At 56.8% G+C, this 20,260-nt stretch overlaps 3 protein-coding genes across 3 annotated transcripts; 1 reads left to right on the forward strand and 2 right to left on the reverse strand.

The window, feature by feature from the left end:
- Positions 1 to 1,989: 1,989 nt before the first annotated feature.
- P884DRAFT_191662 (zinc finger C2H2-like protein) lies at positions 1,990 to 3,427 on the reverse strand (the record flags this gene model as incomplete). Its single annotated transcript, XM_069437601.1, has 2 exons — positions 1,990 to 2,145; positions 2,207 to 3,427. 2 exons carry the CDS (start codon positions 3,425 to 3,427, stop codon positions 1,990 to 1,992), a joined length of 1,377 nt encoding a protein of 458 aa, XP_069301042.1.
- Positions 3,428 to 10,829: 7,402 nt separating this feature from the next.
- On the forward strand, positions 10,830 to 11,761 carry P884DRAFT_254700 (uncharacterized protein). Its single transcript, XM_069440915.1, has one exon. It carries the CDS (start codon positions 10,918 to 10,920, stop codon positions 11,143 to 11,145), a length of 228 nt encoding a protein of 75 aa, XP_069301043.1. The 5' UTR covers positions 10,830 to 10,917; the 3' UTR covers positions 11,146 to 11,761.
- A 449-nt stretch (positions 11,762 to 12,210) lies between these two features.
- P884DRAFT_191769 (uncharacterized protein) lies at positions 12,211 to 18,521 on the reverse strand (the record flags this gene model as incomplete). Its single annotated transcript, XM_069437613.1, has 2 exons — positions 12,211 to 17,927; positions 18,020 to 18,521. 2 exons carry the CDS (start codon positions 18,519 to 18,521, stop codon positions 12,211 to 12,213), a joined length of 6,219 nt encoding a protein of 2,072 aa, XP_069301044.1.
- Positions 18,522 to 20,260: the final 1,739 nt, after the last annotated feature.

A 20,260-nucleotide genomic window follows, 5' to 3' on the forward strand; every position in this document is an offset into this window, starting at 1 on the left:
TCACCCTGCATCCTGCATCGAAAAAGCGTGCCGTGAAAGCCCACAATTTCTAGCGGCCTGGTCAAAAAGAAAGGTCGGTGTGCCTTGAGCTGTGAATAGTTTCAGGGACTGCGCTCTCCGGATCTACGCCTAGCCGTTCTCACTGCAGAAGGCTCCCCATGTGGCTGGCTGGCAGGTAGTGTAGTGGCCGGCATAGCCCACATACAGGAATGTTTCACACACGACTCGGGTTTCCTGCGCGTGCGTCTGCCCCCAGTACCGTAACTACGGAATACACCGCCTACAGTCTACGTGGTGTGTATGTACGTATGCATGTACCTCATCCACCCATCCCTCCCCAGGCTTCTTCTAGTGTGCTTATATGTATGTGCATGGCTCAGGCACCAGCAGAACGCGGTGTGTGGCGGCTCTCCTCACCAGAGACAACCTCTGCGCGCCCATAACCAAAATAAATAAATAAATAAATAAATAAAAATTAATTTCACCAGTCTTCCTCTCAGGGAAAGGAGGCCGCATGGGAAGCAAGCCACAGAGCAAACTAACGCCTCGTTTCCCGATCCGGGCAGGCCGAGCTGCAAGTCGTCGTGCCAGGCCCACGGAGGGAACGCCGTGCCATGCGCTGCTGGCGCCCACCTCGTTCGAGGAGAGAGACAAACCACCCATCACCCCCACCCCCCTTTTGTTTTCCCGGGGGCCTGCATCATACACTACGGGTCAGACAGACCCTTTGCCCACACCCCCGCTCCCTTTCCCGGCCTTGATCTGCAAAGGGAGGATCCGTCTGCAAGAGAGAGAGAGAGAGGGAGGCAGGCAGAGGAGAGGAGGGGGGAAGCTCAGCCTTGGGGGTTTCAGTACAGTAGTTAGAGGACAGTACGGATCACAGACCACCTTTCCTTTTCGGAGAGGAGACTGATTCTCGTATGCAGTGCGCGCGCGGTGTCCGGTACCGGGCCCCCTTCTCCCCCCTCCCCTCCCTCAAGTTCGGCTTTCCCCTTGGTCTGGAGGACGGGGGTGTTCATGGCTCGCCCGTTCCAGCTGTCTGTCTCCCTGCCGTGGTTGCCCGACCAGCCGATCGTTTCTGTGTCCCAGAACCCTGGTGCGTAAATGGATAGTTTGGTTGGGTTGGGGGAGAAAAGAGAAGGGGGGGGAGGGGGGGGAAATGTTGTACATGATGCATGGGTGCACTAAATCTTGCGCAAGAGCGAGCCATCAGAGAGACGCGAAGGTGCGTTTGATGTTGTTCAGTGTATCAGCCCGCTCTTTGTTTTGCGGACTTCTCTCGACGTAGAGTACCTCCAATCTTCGAAAAAGCCACTAGTTCACCGTACGGGGTTGCTTGCTCTGCTCGTGGATGTACTGCCAACGGGCGCATACAACTGATTGTCCATCTGAAGTATCCCGCGATCTAAAACATTATCCAATTGCGAAATGAACCAACAAGTCAACAAGAGGGATGGCGCGACATGCCGGGCTAGCAGAGAAGATGACACGAGCTAAACAACTAACAAGAACAGAGTGGTATCAACATGACCAGGCCAAAAGACATTCAACACACCTTGAGAGTGGGAAACAGACGACAAAACAACACCCAAGCCCAGTGATGATACTGCCAATTTCTCGCTCACATCTTCAGTATGATCTGACCGTGTTGTCCAATCCCAACCAAACACTCGATCTACGATTCCTCTTCCTTTCGACTTGTTCCCCCCCCCCCCCAACCCAAAAAGAAAAAAAAAAAAAATCTCAGGTTCGATTGCAAAGACACCTAGAGACTCCCATGTCCCGGGGTCCGTCCTCCCACTTTCTTTCCCAAAACCCAAGGTTGCCCAATTTTCCCTCAACGCCGTAAAAAGAACCGGATATGTCGGCCGCTTATTCTTGAGGCCAAAAGTTGTAGAGACCAGAGTTCGTTTGTATCGCCTCTCAGGGTGCGCCGCGGCTAGCGAATCTAAAGCTAGCCGCGTCTTTGACCCGGCCGGGTACCCTCACTCATGGTTCCTTCTTTACTGATCCTGGACCACAATTATTGTCACCGCTCGCCAGAGGACCACGGTCCTCTAAGGTCCTTTCGTTACCACCGCCCGTAGCACCGCCGGCCGCACTCGGTGGTGATGTGCCACCACATCCCTTGACAAGCCTGTGACGCTGGATGGACATCAGCAAGTGTTAAGTTAGAAAGTGGTTTTGAGGTTACTCTCGGACTTACCTTGAGTGCGTCTTTCCTCGAGAACCTCTTCTCACAATCGCCACATCCAAACGGCTTGACGGCCAGGTGTATCCGCTGATGCCTCTTCAGGTCATGATTTCTGTTGAAAGCCTGCTGGCATTCGTTGCATTTAAAGGGCCGCTCTGACTGTGGCGGTGGACCTCCCGGATGGTGAACGTAGAGGGGTTGAGGATGGTGAGGAGACAAGCCCGGATGATGGCTGCTGTAGCTGGAAAGCCCCGACATGCTGCCGACCATCGCCAAAGGCGCACCGGGGTGATGCATGTTGCTGAGAACCGGACCGGCGTTATATGAATACGATGGCACTGACGGGACCGAGTTTGCACGGCCGCTGGAATATTGCAACGGTGGGGTCATTGCAGGAACCGAGGAAGGCCCACGGGAGATCAAGCCGGGAGCAGTCGCGGAGGAAGCGCTTGTAGTAGGTGATGGTTGCGTTCCTGGCGGGGAGTACGAAGTGTGTGGGTAGTAGCCGCTCGGTGTCGGCGCTGGACGGTAAGAGCTCCCATCTTGCGTTGCGACTGGCCCTCCTCCTGCGTTTGGTCCCGGCCCTGCTCGACGAGTGGTATTCGGCGCCGGATTTCCGAGGATGGGCTGTGCAAGCCCTGGTTGATTTCCCCCTTGCGGGCTGAGCGGCGAACCGAGGTTTCCGCCGCCATTCCCCCTTCCTCCGACCCCTATCGGGCCGGAGAAAGCTTGCTGATCTTGGTATGATTGCGGTGCTGGTAAACTCTCTGGGCTCTGGGCCGACGAGGTGGCGCGGCCGGGAAAGTGGTGGTGGGAGGGCGACGGTGCTGAACCGTACGACGCCGGCGTTCGGCTGTACGGGGGTTGAGCGAGCGGACCGGAGCCAGAGGATCCGGATCCGGAACTCCCGTACGTGTACGCGGAGGACTGTGACAACCCCGGGGTTGGCCAAGAGTCCGTCATGTGGCCCGAGTAATAGAGCGGTCCTCCCGCTTGGGACGTGTGCGGGCTGCTCGCGTGAGCGCCCGGCGGAGGAAAACCGTCAGACACTACTCCTGAAAGGGTCAGAACACTGCGGCTTGAAGGGGTTGATGAGGTCTCTGGGGCGTTGGCATTGTAGAGCGAGGGGGCAGGGATAGAGGGAGGAGTTACGAATGTCCCCCGGGAATCAGTGTTCGTCGAAGGAGACCCTGAGGGGGCTCCTAAACGACTGTTGTCTGGGATGGTGGCCATGGTTGTGGAAGAGGTCGCGTACTTTGAGTCTCCGGAAGTGGGAGCGGCCGCTGGGAGGCAACGGTCGAGGCTCCCATAATCGTGCTTCAGCTGACAACAGTACGGCTTTGAGCGGCAAGATCGGCGGATGATGGATCGGCAGGGCGGGAAGGGGGAAACTCGAAGCCCTCTGATCGATCAGGGTCGTTCCAAACCCCGCCGGTGGGCGTCCTCTGGGGGGACTGTAGAGCCGAAGAAGCTGGAGGGGCTGTTGGTATTGCCGTAGCTATCTTGAAGAGAGCTTGGAGGAATCTCGGGTCCGGGTGATCTGTCAAGAGCCTCCGAACATACAGCGCCCTCTCAACGCCTAACCAACCGTTGTGGGCTTGGTTGGGCTGGAGGTCAAGCCCGCTGTTGAGAGAGCAGGTGGGAGCAGTGCAGTCGAGGCTCAAGCTGGCTGAAGCCACAACGTCGGGTGAGCCGCCATCCAAGGGAGGAGGGGCCGCACAACTTTTAAGGTTTTGAGAAGCCCACGCTCTGAACGGACATGTGTTGTACATACGGGATGTTTGGGCTCGTTGGCGAACAAGATGTGGAGTGTCGATCACTGTCCGAAATATGACGCCCCCAATTATTGGATGCTGGCTGGGAGCTGTCAGGTTCGGGGACCTGTCGGCACTGAGTGTTTGGGGGCACCGGGGGGTGTGAGAGGAATAACCAGTTAACTAGTTAACTACACTAACTAGTGTAGGCCGCTGATGGCTCCTCGTTCCTTGTCTCTGATTTTCGGGTTGAGACCTCTTCCGGTCGAACTGGGGTGTCGGTACTTGGGTCTCCTGGGGTTGCGCCCCTCGTGCCTCGTGTCTTGTCGCTTTGTCCCTCAGCAAGGGGGGGGGGGGGGGGTAGGGTAAGTTCGGGACCGGGCAAGGGAAGGCTTGGTCTTGGGAGCAGATCCCAGTACAGACCTACACTAGAGCCCACCTGGACCCTAGCGCGGGAGGGCTGAGAGAAAGGCTCTTAGGAGGCTGCGAGACGAGCGAGCCACCCCGTTTCTTTTTGCCGTCTGGTTGGAAATTAGGGTCTCAGGAGCCGCCGGTGCGTGTTGGTAACATTGGCAATTGCCACTGGGACATGTGCGGAGAGGAAGGCAGGAGCGGAAGAGCGCAGCAAATGGGCGACGCCTTGAACTTACTCCGGCACTGTGCCAGCTGTGTGTGAGTGGAAGCTGCGATACATCTCTACCTGCCCACTACGCTGCCTGGTCAGTGGCGAGAAGGAGTACTCCGTTCGACAAGGGCTACTCGTGCCCCCGGTTGAGTCTTTTTTGTTTCCTTTCCCGCTTTTTTTTTTTTATTTCTACACTACTGCAAATCGGGTTCGAGTTCAGGTTGGCTAGTAGATGGGCAATCGTCGGAAGGGACCACCCAAGCCTTCTTCTTGCTGGAAAGTCGTTTCCCTCACACAAAATTAGCACTTATCCAGGTTTGGGCATTCTCAGATCCTCAAACCGGGGATGGTTTGAAGTGGAGATTTTTCCTCACTTCTGGCGTCCTGACTGAGCGGGAGTGACGGGCCTCTCTCATCCAGCGTCCGCCAAGATAACCTTGCCTCTGTGCTAGCGCGAGGATTCTTGCGCACAATTTCAAGAGAAAATACCGAGAACTTGGTTTCCAGAAAGGGAGGATGCGGCAGCCCCCCGGGGGGAGAATTCTTTTCTTTGTGAGCGGAGCGAGGGAGGGGGGTGTAGTTATCTAACCACTGAGCAGGCCCTTGGACGACGAGCACAGAGTCCAGCCCAGCAAAGGCATCCAGATCAGGCATAGCCTGAGCTAAGTCTTGAGGAAACGACGCCCCTCTTTCCCTGCCGTGGGGGAAGGACACTCCCAAGTGGGCAAAGCGGGAGCTGGATGGAATCGGAACGGGGGAGTTCTTGGGTCTGCGTAGGTTTCTGTGAAAGCAAAAAGTGCCAGTTTACGGCACCACCATTAGGACACTACACCGTAAACAGCAGTAGCATACTTGTATGTATATACATTACTAAAGTATGCACGCAGGCAAGCTTGTATAACAGGATGTCTTCACGAGTAGCCCATGCACTCTTGGCTTGAATCAGAGCTAGCGCGGGTGAAGAGGGGGTAGAGAGAAGGGAGGAGAAGGGGGCCCCCAAAAGCTCAAGAAGCGCTCGCGCCTCTAACCCGCAGGGCCCCCAGAGGTTCCAAAGCATCCCGCTGTTCCGGGGGATGGATGTACAGTACAGTCCGCGGGCCGTGGACAATGGAGGGTTTGCCATTCCATCGACACGAGGGTTTATCTAAGAAAACGTGCCCGGGATCCGGGAAGTCGGTCAATTTTGCGTTTACCGTTTCCGTGCCAAAGACGAACGCGGGATGAAAGTGCTTGGAGGCATCTCCTCCGGGATGTAGTGTATTGTAATGTGATCTGTATGTATGTACACTCATGGATTGCTGTCAGAGCGCAGAAGGATTGCTGCTCAACTGGAGGATAACTAGCGGCCTCATCGAGCGCGTCGAAAAAGCATGATGTGCAGCAGGGATCAGATCCACACCGGTCCAAACTCAGATTACACTAAGCACCCCTTCCCTCAACAATAGTTATTGCCCACCCTGGAGAAGTCCTCACCTCGGAGTCTTGGATGCTGGTGGTTGGGGGGACTACAGAGTAGGTAATTCCTTCCAAACAGAGGTGTTCGTTTTCTCGTGTAGTCGGAAGTTAGCAATTCTTCTTTGGTGCACGACTTACACGGCATTGATCGCGGATTCTCGAGAGCTGAGATATAATGAGCAGCTCTGTGTTCCATATTCGCTTAAACCTGAAAGCGGGATCCACAATAGAAGTGTGCTGACAGTAGGATCAAGTAACTACTCCCTGGCCAAGCCTCATCATCTTCACTTGCTTGGCAGCCCACTTTGACAAAAGACGCGTTCGTCAAGTGTAGGATGCACTGTGTGGTGTACATAGAGGGTAAGAGTGGTGTCGTGAATGTATGGACAGTAACTATATATGTGCATATATAGATAGGTAGGTACGGAATACACAGATCCATACAAGTAGGCAAGCGTACGGCTGGAGCTTGCCGGGCCTAGAGTTTGACTGTCCCTGAGACACTTTGTCAGCCGGGATAGGGATCAACACGGCAACTCTCCGCGCTCACTAGTCCCTTGGTTTTTTACGCGTGTATAAATGTAGCATGTAGTTACGTGCATATATGCATAACAATCCTAATGTACAAATACCACCTACACGTAACTACCAGGTCCTCCCGCACTGCAGGCATCTCCTCTATATGTTTTTTTTTTTTTTTTTTTTTTGCTCTTGTCGAGGCAAGGCGAGCGACGAGGTGTTGCGTTCCAGCACAAAGCACGGGCCACGTAGAAAGGTTCCCGTCCCGTCTACGGAGTACGCGCATTGACAATTGGCAGCTTTCCCGTGGCGCTGGCATTTGCAAATTGTCCGCGTGCGGCGCATGCTGCTTACTTTTTTTTTAGTAGCTAGACTGTGTAATAAATACCCTTTCCTCTCCCTTCCCTTGCTCCCCCCTGTACGGGCCACAACTGGTCCTGGTCTAGGTACGGTAGTTTTCGGATAGTCCATCATATCATATAAGGCAAAGAACATTTAAGTAACGTTATCATAAGGGAAAAAAAAAGTCTAGGCACAACTGATGTCTTCGCTCCTTGTTTGTACCCGCTAGACAAGCATAGCATACACCGATCAATATGTGTCCGTATGGACGGAATGATGTGTTGTTGTGTACCGAGTAGGGGCTACGGGGTACGACTCCAGCTTCTCTCTGCCTCTTTGGGGTGGTAAAGCTCGATCCGATCGATGTGCAGCGCCTGGGTTCTTTTTCCTCAGGGGGGCCCGCATGTCGTGTGTTCAGCTGGTTGTCCAGGGGGTGTCCAGGGTGGTGTGATTGCAGGGGTGCTCGATTGGAGGTGATAGGCAAGGGCTTGCTTGGTCACGAGTGGGGCTCCCGCGCGGCGGTCGACGCCTGGGTGCCGCTAGTTAGTGGGTTAGTCCATCTTGCCGTCGCCTGCATTGCATTGTGCCTTGTCGCCGGCTCCCACAGAGCGGAGTCGATGTGCAGAATAAGCATCTGCGAAGAAGCACAGAAAACTGCACAGTTGCAGCGTTCCGTTGTCCGCGAGAGAAGTACAAGGGAGCAGGCAAGACAGGCTGGAGCTGTACTGTGGATCGGAGAAGGGAGAACGGAGGGAGGGAGGAGAGATCCGGAACCGCGACATGACAAAGAGAGGCAATGCGCGGAATCAGCATCCGTTGCCGAACATGAGAACAACAGCCAGACAACTCCTTTCTCCATCCGGGAATTTTTGGCGAGGGGAGGAGCAAGCGAGCAAACCAACCGCAATACAAAGAGGGGTTATGTACGGAAGAGCGTATAAGGTATGTTTTGGTTGTTAAGAAGCTTCTCATTATCTGCGCAGGTGCTGTATGTATATGTACCTGACAATACACTAGTTAACTCGGGTGCGGAGAACGCTTTCCACTAATCCGTACACTGGGCTAGATGCTTGAATACCTATACAGTATGTTCGCCTCAGGCATGTAGCTACTCTACGTATATGCCCTGCAAGGACTTCTGGCTTCTTACTCTACGCAGTAACTAAGCACTCTTACCCTTGTCTGGCTTGTTTGTTCGTGTGATCGACCTAAGCACCATCGCGAGCGGCAAGGAATGGGACCTGTCACCTTCGCGCCGTACAGCCCGATACGCTCACGTTGCTCGCTTGTCGCTTGTGCTATGCGACCTAACCTCACCGGAATCGCAGCTTTCGGTAACTTGAATCCTTGGCGCAAATCCTCTGGGGAAATGATCCTTGTGGAATCCGTAATCACTCCGTGCTTCTTGCAATCATCCGTAGCCGTCTTCGGTTTTTTCAGGCCCCCGGTTTCCCCTTTCCTCTTTTGTTTCTCTGTCGGTACGGTACAGAGGAACGGTGACGAGCTAGTTAGTCGATATCGACTGACCGATTCTTACAGCGGCTCCCTCGTCGACGACGTTGTATCTGCTGCTCAAGCTAGTTAGTAGTGATTTAGCATCGTGTATCTCCACCATCGGACGCTCGGCTCTGGACATGAAGCTGTGTGGCGTCAAACAAGGTTAACGGCCATTGCTCCGTACTGGCGCTAAGATCCGTTAACAGATCTTGGGTTGTGAAGTGGCGTCTTCCGCGCTCTTCGGTTCTCTTCAGGAGCAACAATCTCGCCGCTGACGATCAGGGACTCGGGTGTCAAAAATAGTGACACACTAACTGCATTGGTTCCAGACCCTTGGGCATGCGTGTTGCGTCCTGCAGTGATCCATAACTTGGTAGTGACTCGGACGTTGATCACTTTGGAAAGGGGGGGGGAGGGGGGGCCGACCCGGCTCGGGAAAGGCTGCTGCAACTCCCCGGGGCGAAGTGTGATGATTCCCATGTACTATGTAATCCGTACTGTAATCTGTAGTGTACCAAGACTCGTATCATTTCTGTCAGCCCTGGAGCGCGTCCTTCTCGAAACTTACCGCTTTACTCCGTTTTGCGGAGCCTCCCTTTACGTATCCATCGTTGCAACATAAGAAAAAAGAGAGAGAGAAGAAAAATAATGAAATTGAAGGCAAAAGAAGTCTCTGGGGGTCACGATGCACGGTTCGTTGTTCGTGCAAGCAAGGCAGTAATAGGTCAGGTGTGCATCGCACTAGTGTACAGAAAGTTGGGTAGGTCGGTTGCGGGGCGAGTTCCATGCTGTCGCGGACTTGGCTTGTGTAGGCCCACACAGTACCAGATTAACCTCTGAGACAGTAACTAGTTATTGTAAAAGAAGGGATCATCATGGAGCAGCAAACCAAACAGCACTTCGAGACTCTACTATGTAGAAGAGCCAAGTAATAATAAACAGTGATGTGGTTATGGTGGGCGGCTTTGCTCGTGTCCACCATAGTTATAACCTAGCGAGGCCTTTTTTTTTCGGCGCGCAAACACGAACCTGGGGAGAACCAGTGTTCGCGACCAGAAAGAGCCAAATGCTCCAATCAATATTTATCCTGCATGTCGTCGGGGGTGTTCTGGGCACGGATCCCCATCAGCACTCGGTTACGGCGCGAAGGGACCGGGCGATGATGGGCAGACCCTTCGAGGTAGCTTACACAGTAGTATCCTGACTATCTGCTAATTTGACAAATCCAAGCTGGCATTTTTCGATTATTCTTGTGCATCTGGGTGACACAGGCGGCCGGCCGGCGATATTGACAAGCCCAGTATTCATAGCACACAAGGCTAACCCGGCCGCACGTGTATGTATGTACCCTGAGGGCCGCTCGTTGTCATGGCGTCGACATAGCCGGACGGATATGGCGTCGCTACCAGACGGGCGGGTTTGAAGCCATTCCCGGCAAGCGGCAACCAGAAAGCCACCTCCTACCTTGCTATCGGCACCTGCCAAAACTGGACAGCTCTCCACACATTGTTAACATGCAGCTGCAGTCCAGAAAGCACCTCTTCCTTTCCTTCCTTCCTTCTTTGCTTCCCTTTTTTTTCTCCTTTTCCTTTTATGTGTGTTCAGAAAAATTTCCCCTTCATCTTCTTTCTCTCGTTCGAGGCCTGCAACATCCTACTAGGGAAGGCTGAGACTCATTGAGGGCCCGGATGGGAGAGCCCAGAACGAGGCGAAGCCACCAGCGAGTACCCTGGCTCAATCTTGCGCCGTAGCCAACGTGTGTAAGGTACTAACTATGTACCAACGCATTCATACATACGCACCCACATACTTCCCGATATATTCAGAGAAGGGTTGCCATGGTTCAATCGAATATGGCAGAAGACGGCGCATACAGAGAACCGATAAGGGGGTATTTACTGCGGCGGACTGTACGGATTACATACAGTACATGCATAACCCCCAGCTCTGGCAGGTGACATGACCTGATCAGATCTGACAAGTGGAATGAGCTCCGCTGGGGCGGTGATGGTGATGTGCATTCTTGTCCTCCCTCTGGCCGCGCAAACTGACTGACTGACTGACTGCCACTTGATTACAAACGAGAGACGTGATAACTATTCGCAGTGCACTCGGACCAACCTGCTGTCGGGTAGCTACCTCATGAGAGACACGCATCGTGCTGTGTCCCCCCCCCCGCCCCCTTTAGCTGGAGCGAGCCAATCGTATGCCAACCAGCAGCTGACGAATTCGGCTTGTTCAGGAATGTTCAGGAATGGCCCTCTCGGAGGCGATCCCTGGGGGGGGACACGCCGATGCTTGCTTTTTTTCCTCCGTCTCAGACAAGAGTCCCCCGGCCATTCAACACCGCTGGTCTCCTTGGTGTATCCCTTACACTAATTCGTACGCACATACATACGTACGTAGACTAAAAAAAAAAAAACAGCACTGTCGTTGAGGTGACTAGTGAGTAACTAGCGCGAATGTGTTGGGGAACCGAAAGGCAGCGCCGTGAAGGCTGAAACCGCCGACGCGTTCGCTCACTTTTTCGAATGTTCATCACGCTAATGGCTGGTCTGTTCTATCTCCGCAGCGTCAGGAGCCGATCCCGATTTCGTAGACGTAGACAGACAAACCAAGGAGCTCAAGAGCTCCTCCGAGCGTCGGACTATCACATCACGAGCGTGGATATTCCAGCGTTGGCCACGCCCTTGAACACGAAGGCGTCTCTTCCCGAGCGACATCATCATGCTTGGACGGGCGTGGGCACCAAGCAATGAACCGAAGAACCAAACTCTCTCCCCAGTCCTGTCAGCCCTGGGTCTTGCTTGATATTAACGGGTCTCCACCAACGGTACGATGGAGTCCACTTCACTTCGGTGCACGAGACGTGGGGATTTGCAGTCCCCAAGTTGGCTGATGGAGATCTCGACAGCAAAGTCCGGTTGTCAATCTTCTCTAAGAAGCAACTTAACCATCAGTCAGTCAGTGTTGCGCAAGATATCTGATAGCCCACCTGGCAACCACCACAACTCCGTTGGCCCAACTCATCAATAACTATCAGTTGCCTCGATATAGTTACACTACAACCCAACCTATACCGCTCACCAGCCGACCGCCTCCTGACAGCTGTGAGTTCCCAAAGGACTCTACCAGTGGTCGAGAGGCAATGGGCATACACTCGCAAGACAGGGCCGCCTCGCCAATGCAGTCGTATTAGATACGTACTCGCCCTCCTTCAATGTGTAGCATGCTCTCTGTCCCGATAGGAGCTCAACAACCAACCTGATCAGGCCCAATATCCCGAAAGGGAGAAAAAAAAAACACGAATCACACATCAGCCGTCACCGAGTCAAGAAGGAGGTGGGTGTGTGTGTATTATCTACCACAACAGAAGGATTACTATATGTAAGGAAACACCACCTAAGCGTCCTGAACCAATGTTCAGTAACAAGACACCAATACCAATTGTTATGATCAAACGGTTCGGTGGGGGGGGGTATCATTCTAGTCCAGCCTCCAGTTCCGAGCGCTGCGTGTGCAAATGAGGTAGAAGAAGAATTATTGCAAGAGGAAAAGAAAGGCTTGGGGGCTAAAAAAGAAGAGAGAAAAAAAGGAACAAAAAAAGAATAAAACAAAACAATAGGCTGATGTATCTCAGAAAGCATCGCTGTCACCACTGCCGTAATTGCGCTGCCACATGCTGCTCTACAATGCGCTTCCTCCATGATCTTTCTCTGACAGCAAGGAAAAATCGACAAAGGAAAAGGGTTTAGATTGGTTATTCAGAAGGTGGTGAGAGGTCAGGTCCTTCCCCTTCCCACCCCCCTTCTTTCTTCGTTATTTTAGTCCTCGAAGAACCCGGCATCATCAAAGTCCTCGGCCTGGGCATCATCATCATACGTCTTAGAGCTCATCATGGGCGGCGTGACAGGCTCGGCGAGCGGGCGCCGCTGAGGCGTCTCTTGCGCGGCTGCCGCGGGCGCTTTACCCTTCGCGTCGTCTGCGAGCGAAGGGGAGGCTGAGGAACGCGGCGGCTTCGGCCTGTTGGCGAGGTCTTGCGCCGTGAACCGGCGTCCCGTGCTGGAGAACGCGGTCGGCTGCTTGGCTTGGTTCGGGGGTGTTGTGCGCATGCGAGATGCCGGAGGTGTCATGAGTCCACCGAAGAGACCACTCGAGGCAGAGCTAGCCCGCGAGGGCGTCGACGCCTTTCCGTTGGCCGGGGCGGGAGACGACAGGACGCTGCCGAGCTCCCGCGCCTTCCGCCAGTTGCCCCATGCTGCGGCGAGAGGGCCGACCGCCTGGGCAACTCGAGGGGTTGCGGCCTGGATCGTGGCCGCGATATTAGGCAGATTGATGGCCGAGCCCCCGTTCATCGCCCTCTCGCGCTCCTGCTCCTCCATCTGCAGGTTCGCCTTGAGACGGATGGCAGCGTCCTTGACGGCGTTCTTGTCGTAGTCATCACGGCTTAGAGCAGTGATGATGTCTTGAAGATCCGAGTGGCGCACGGCGAGAAGTTCGCGAAGCCAGATGATCTCGTCGTCGCGCTTCGAAATCTTGACCTCGGCCTCCGGGTCAGTCTTGGAGAGCTTGGTCTCCAGCTCCTCGATCCTCTGCTCCCGTTCCTGCAGCTGCTCCTGCAATACCATGATGGATTCGCGCAGGGCTTGCGGCGATATCTTTTCTGGCAGTTCAAGCTGACGCGATGAGGCGGCGGGCTCGGGTTGAGCGGCTGCAGTTCCGGAGCCGGAAGCAGACTTCGCGGCCTGAGCGGCCGCCCGGGCGGCCTCCCTGGCAATCTCCAGCTTCTCCTCCAGGTGCGCCACCTTGTCCTGCAGGTACTCCGACTTGGACGTCGAGATGCTGAGACGTTCCAGGAGATTCTGCTCGGCCCTCTGGGCATCCTCCGTCGTGTTGCTGAGCTGACGCTCGTAGCGCGCCTGCAAGTCCTCGACCTCATTCTGGTGCTTCCGCACCAGCTCCTCTATCTCGGCCTGCTTCGAATTCTGTGCTTCCTCGAGGAGCATATCGTGGCGGGCCTTGGCCGTGTCCGCATCCAACCTGACTTGGTCGAGCTCGGCCCGGAGCCGCGACACCTGGGCCTCGAGCTCCTCGCGAGCGACGTTGACCTGGTGATTCGCGTTCTCCACTTCGGCCTGCATTGCCTCGCGCGTACGTTGGACCTCGCGCGCGCCCGATTCTCTGGCCTCTCGGAACTCGGCCTGGTAGCGGAGAGCGCTCTGGTGGAGCTTGTGGTTCTCGGCGCGCAACTCGGCCAGAAGGCCCTCCAGCCTCTTACACTCGGCGACAGCCCTCATGCCTTGGCGCTCACCCATCTCCAGCCTCTCGAGCTCCGTCTCGATACGCTCTCGGGTCCTGGCCTCAGCCTGCAGTCTGGCCTCGAGAACCTCTTGCTTGGCGAGCAGCGCCTGCTCCTTCTTGATCCGCCGAGCATTTTCCTCGGTGATGGCTTTGGTCGCCTGGGCCATTTCGTCTTGCATCGCGATGAACTTGGCACGCCAGGTGTCACGCACGCGCTCGTTTTCCTGCAGCTGGGTGCCCAGGGTGTCGATAAGCTTGTGCATAGCCTTGTTCTCGTCGAGGGCCTGGGCAAGATCCTTGTCACGCCTTTGGATGATGGCGACGATGCGATCAGTCTCGGACCGCCAGTGCTGAGCTTCCTTGCGCGCCTCGCGGGCGTCAGCCTCAAGCGAGTTGATCCGGTTCTGGGCTTCGCTCTGGGCCTGGTGGACATTGGCCTGGCTTGCCTCCAAGACGGTGAGACGCATCGCATTCTTGCTATTGACGGCCTCGATTGACTTGATCCTCTGGTCCTTCTCGTCGACAAGCTCCCGGAGCCGCGTCTCTTCCTCGGACGATATCCGAAGCAGGCGTTGGACTTCAGAGAGGCGATCCTCCGCTGCTCTTCGGCCCTTGACTTCCTCTTCCGCTTGGCCCTCCGCATGCTGCAGTCGCTCTTCGAGGTCGGCAATCCGCCGGTTCAACGCGCTCTTGTTCATCATCTCGACCTCAATCCTGGTAGCAGCAGAGTGCAGTTCACGATTGGCCTCGGCGGCCCGGTCCTCGGCGGCCCGCCTCGCCGATGCCTCGGCCTCGGCCTTGGTTCGTTCGGCAACAACTTGTTGTTCTAGCTCAGCAACGCGGGCTTGAAGCTCGTTGAGTTGCTCATCCTTATCCGCGGCCGGCTGTGGAGGCGGAATGCGGCGCTCCACAACATCCTCCAGGATGCTCCTGATTTCTTCGCTGCGGATTGCAGGCTGGACTGAGCGGCCGAGCTGCTCCTTCATCTGCTCCCTCATCTCCTCCAGTGCCTTCAGGACAAAAGAGTTATCCGATGCCTGCGAGGTAGAAGGCCGGAGCTCTGCTGACTGGTTCCGGCGCTGCACAGCAAATGCGTCCAGAACAGCGGCGCGAATTTGCTCCATCTTGCGGTCGCGACGTGGACTGAGGGACCGCGGCGGACCGGGCACCTCATCATCCTCATCATCGGCGTCGCTGTCACGGTTGTCAACAGAAATGCTGCCTCCCTCGCGACGGCTGGATCGAGTCCGCCTCGACAGAGCCCGGTTGATACTATCCAGAGTCCGCTCAAGAGGGCCGAGGCGCGCGTCAAGCAAGCCACCGACAAGCTGGTTGACACGGCCGTCGAAGAAGCCAACCCGTGACTCGAGCTCGTTCTGCTCCTCTTCACCGAAGACGCCTTCCCAGTCACTAGCAGGCAGGCTCTCGCCTCCGTTGAGACGGTGAATAGCGCCCTCGACGGACTGGCCGCTGCGAGGGGGTTCAACAGAGGCATCTTCCAGCTCCACAGCCGCTGATTGAAGACCATCCGCCTGGCTCGGGCTCGGAGCGTCGCTGCGAGAGTAGCTCGGGGGCAGGCGAGAAGGTGACGACTCTACGGCATGAGGAATGGGAGACTGAGGCGACGGGCTGTGCTCATGCCACGGTGAATGATCATCGTACGTCCTGTTCACGCCCATATCCGGGTTCTCGTTCATAAGACGCATCACTTCATCTATATCAGCCATGGACGGCTCGCCTGCTGCCTGCTCGCCATTTGGCATGGCAGGCTGTTCCTCAGCAGACAGAGGTGAGACGGTGTGGTCGGCAACCGGCGCATCCTCCGAGGGTGGTGAGGGAGGAGGGGCGGCGAAGCGGGAGGCGGCCAGGCCAGTTCGTTTGGGCTGCGGCGGCGGAGGCGGCGAAGCCTGGGCATATCGTGAAGCGGAAAGCCCCTTTTCCGAGGAGAGCGTTTGCGGACCGGGCTCCGCGGGCGCAGTGGTAGCATCTGCAACTTCTCCTTCTTCGGCCTGCTCTTCGGGAGGTTGTGCCGCTTCCTCTTGCTCGGAGCGTTCGGGCGCCTTTGCGGAGATAGCGACGGCATCGTCCTCGGCTGCCGTGTCTGCATCTCCGGCAACAGGCTGAACGGACTTCTGGTCCACAACAGGCTCCTCAGCCTGTTCAACGGCCGCCTCCCATACTGCCGCACCCGGCACGAACTCCTTCGCGGTTGCAGACAACGACTTTTTATGAGCAGGCTTGAGCGCTTCAGGATCGAACGGCCTCGCATCGTTGAAGGCTTGCGCATCCGACTTGTTGTTGAACTCGAAGGGTGCCCACTTCACCGTGGCTTGTTCCGGCGAGGGTTCAGACGGGCTAACTGTGGCCTTCGTATCTGTCGTCTCGGAGACCATGGTTGACGACATGCCCAGATTAGACTCATCAAACGATTTCTCCTCCACCGGCAGGCCATCCTCTTGACCGGATGTATCCGGCTGCGACACAGGGACGGGCGTGTCCTCCTTAGCGCGCTCGGCGAAAAGCGGTACATCGTCGCCATTCTCGGCATTTGCCCGAGCCCTCTTGATGCGGGACTCGTCGACAACCGGGCGACCGTCGGCGTCATACTGCGGGCCACTGGCTGCAGGAGATTTCCGACGGTCTGGCGCAACAATCGGGATGGCCTTGGACCTCTTGCCGGGCTTGGCGTGGTCGGCACCCTTGAGGTCAATGGTGCCAAATACGGAGCCGCCCAGGTTGCTACCACTCTCGGGCCCCGACGTGATGGGGCTCGTGAGCGACGTAGACAATGAATGGGGAGTGAAAGCCGGGGCATCTGGTCGGAACTTGGGGCCTGTGGTCGAGAAGCTGAACTCGCTCTGGCCCGGCGAGAAGACAGGAGCGTTGACGTTGATCTTGGAAGAGCCAGTCGTCGGTAAACGGGGTTGGCTCAACGTGGCCGAGTTCATGCCAGCGTTGAACGCCATGGGCTGGAACGAGTTGCTTGTGAAACTGAACGCGCCCGGGTTGAAGGTGCTCGTCGTGGGGTTGAAAGCACTAGTGGGACTGAAAGTACCCGTGGGGTTGAACTTGAACTCGGGCGCCTCCACATTGAGCTTTGAGAAGGAGGAAACACTGCCATGGCTCTGGTGGGGTTGATGGCTGCTCTTGGGAGGGTTGCTAGGCTCCTCGGTCCACGGGTTGCTGGCGGTGGAGAAACCGCGCTGATGTACGAGCTTGGAGAACTCCAATGCTCGCACGGGCGTCCCCAGGTTGCTCGGATTCGTCTCGATCTCGTCCTCTTCGGCCGGCTGGGCACTGATCTGCTGCAGCGTGGGCCTGAACGCTCCCTGTTTGGAGGCATCGTCCTCGGTGAAGTACTTCTGGGACAGCGAATGTCCACGGCTATGGGGCCGGGGATGATGTAGAACGAGGCCGTCCGCGTCACTGGCAAACCGATGAGACTGGGGTGCGAACTGCATAAGCTGGTCTCCCGCATGGCCAAGGGCCGAGCTGCTCGGACCCGCCTCTGGCTTGTCCTTGTCGTTGTGCGGACTGTAATCTTGGTCATTGTCAAGCTGTGACCGCATCTGTTCCTCCAAGTGGTACTCCGCCTCGTCAATTTCTCTTTGCAGGCTGTCACTGGCGTTGTGGCGGACAAAGCGCTGCTCAGAAGTCGCGGGAGGAGCGTCGGCCACTGCTTCCTCGTCCACCTCGCGGAGCTCCTGAAGACGAGGCGAGGCCCTGACTGGGGGCTGGAATTGATGCGGCAAGGTAGAAAACTGGAGTGACTGGTGACGTTGATGTCCCAGAGAACCCGGTATTCCGTCGGGAGAGAAGGGCGACGCCGGCGACATGACCGCCCCGAGATTAGCAAGGGAGGGCGAACCGCCGCGATGACCTTGTTGCAGCAGCAATTGTGGAGACCACGCATGTGGTGATGATCCCGAGATCGATGCGCGGGGATTGAATTTGGCTCCAAACGGTCCCGGCGAGACTCCGGCTGGGACACCGGGGCTCTGAGCGGCGGACGTCACGAGCTGGGCGGGGAAGGGGAACCCGGCGAGCGCCTGGTTACTAGACGCCGACGATGTCGGGATGGGCGGAGAAAATGGGAGCGGCGGGTATTGCGCAATGGACGGCTGTCTGCTAAGTGCAGACGCCGGGGAAATCGACGGCGGAGGGGGCTCTTCGTCCGCAAATGAAACCCCAAGTGCGCGGAGCTTCGCCTCGTTCAACTCGTCGACATACCTCTTCCACGCTGCAGACGCTCTGTTAGCACCGAATCTCAGGCCTCTCCGAAAGCCGGGGGGGGGGGGGGGGGGGGGGGGGGGAGGGTGTTTGCTTGCTTACCATTCAAGTCTGGAAGAACCACCTTGAAGTCACGCTCCTGCAGCTCCTGTAGTATGTCTGCAGGGTCTGGCCAGGCACGCTTGCTTTGTGACAAATCCCTGGGGTCTGCATCCTCGTCCGGCTCGTACAGATCAAAGCCGCCAATGTCGTAGCCGAGCTCCTGCCAACTTCGGAGCATGCCGATGACGTTGGCCTCTGTTAGGGGAATAGGGCGTTTCCCGGGCTGACCACGCTCATCGTCCTTGGGGAGCAGCACGATCACGCTCTTGCCCTTCCAAGGGATCTTCTTCTTCACACGCGGCGGCGTCGCGGTTGCTGCCCGCTTGACCGCTCTCGACGGCGTGAGCGGGGGGTTGGGCCCGGGATCGGGACCGCCGGCGGCGGTTGGGTTCGGCCCTGCATTGTGATCGGCTGTAGGGGTGTGAGGTCTCTGGGTCGGCCCGGCAGTTGGGTTGGATTCTGCTACGCTATCGGGCGTGGCCAGGTCGTCCGAGGACGCCATTGTCGCAGCCGCGGCTCCTTTTCTGCGGCTCGGGTGCGACGGCCGGAGCGTCTCGTTGCTAGACTGTTTCCCTAGTCCGCCGCGAGAAGCCTGTCCGATCCTGACGCTGTCCCCGTTGCGGCGTGCCTTGGCCTTGGGCGTCTGGACGTTGTCGTCGCCTAGCCAGGCAGCTTCCTCGCCGGAGAGCGAGTCGTTCAGTGAAGAGTTCTCGCTGTCTCCGTCGCTGAACCAATGCCGCCTCTCCTGCTCGACAGCGCCCCCGGCGGTGTGCTGCCGGATCCAGCCCTCGGTGATGCCGTTCGCGATACGTCTCGCCCGGTTAGCGAGGACGGCCGCGGCCGCACTGATCTCGGGCAGTCGTGCCCGTGGCTGGGAGTCTTGTGTGGGCGGGGCGGGCCGCAGGAACGGGGTCTGAAGCTCCAGCCGATGGACCGGCGAGTCTTCCGACGTCTCGCTGCTCGCGCTCGGGCTGCTCGAACTCCGGTTCCGAAGGTGTGGGGGATATGGCGACCCCCACGGATTGGCGCCGTAGTCTGCAGCACTGCCGTCCTCCGACTCTGCACGATCGTCCGGCGGAGTCCTCAGCAGCCCAAGGACGCGCTCGGGCAGTCTGGGCGCTGGGAGAGGCGGGAGCTCGGGAGAGGCCTCGCCGTCGGCGGTCGAGGCACTGGAGAGCGCAGGAGACGCAGCCGGCGGCGGTTTATCTGGTTCCCAAGAGTTCCTCCGTCGGTCCTGTGCCGATGCACGAGGGGGGGTTTTCGGCGACAGCTTTGCGAATGTCGTTTTCACTGGTTCCCAAGAGGAGGAGGAGAATGTATTGTCAGCTTCGACACGGCTGGGTGCCTGGAAACTTGTGGGCGGCGTAGCAATGCCTGCAGGCTCAGGCTTACCGAGAGGAGATCAGCGCAGACGACTCCGGGTATCGTCTGCACCAAGTCTCTATTATGCTCTCAAACCCCACGCTTTTCCAAGCCGATCTCCGCTCAAGCGGGGATAACAATGTTGACGGGTAACCCCTGGCAAGGATGTTGTGGTTGTCGGTGAAGCGAGCCGTACGCGACGCGTTTTCGGCGAGTTGCGGCGGACGACGATGTGCTGCTGGTCGAACCGGTAAAAAAAACAAAAAAACAAAAAAAAGGGAAACAGATTACAACGGAGCTAATTTACGGAGTACTGTCTGGCAGAATTAAGGAGCGACAAGAAGAACAAAAATCCGAAGGGTTGCGACATGGAGGCACATCGAGGCTTGTGCAATCGCTGCCAAAGGTCGACTTGAGCGTGATGGTGATTGAGGAGACTCGAAGCCTGCACCACGCACCGAGGGAACGCGAGGAGTGTCCGCGAGATGCTGGCTTAAAGGGACTCGGAGGAGGAATCGTGGGCCGCCGGCTGGCAATCGCCGATTTTTTTTGGCCGGAAACAGCTTTGTTTAATCAATCAACTCCCCTGCCCGATCCACATGCTTTGGCCGGTAATTTCACTCCTATTTGGCGGATGGTTGGTACCGAGTGCACAGGCAACTGTATGGATTTGCCGACAACAGCCCCTGTCGCCATGTCACTCGTAACAATTGCACCCTAAAATATTGACGAGGGTGCCGAGAGAAGCAGTCGCCAGTTTTTCTTTCCATTTCGCGATGGCAGCCAGGTCCGCATCCTGAGCCTCAATGTACATACAAGGCTTTACGTTGAACAACTCAGAGCAGCCACGACACACGTGCATGAGGCAGAGAGTTGGGT

The sequence above is a fragment of the Thermothelomyces heterothallicus genome (genome assembly GCF_042370625.1).
Source record: "Thermothelomyces heterothallicus CBS 202.75 unplaced genomic scaffold P884_scaffold_2, whole genome shotgun sequence".
Taxonomy (NCBI): Eukaryota; Fungi; Ascomycota; class Sordariomycetes; order Sordariales; family Chaetomiaceae; genus Thermothelomyces; species Thermothelomyces heterothallicus.

Excerpts from the sequence above, each read along its gene's own strand:
- P884DRAFT_254700 (XM_069440915.1), top strand. The coding sequence starts at position 10,918 with ATGTTCATCACGCTAATGGCTGGTCTGTTCTATCTCCGCAGCGTCAGG.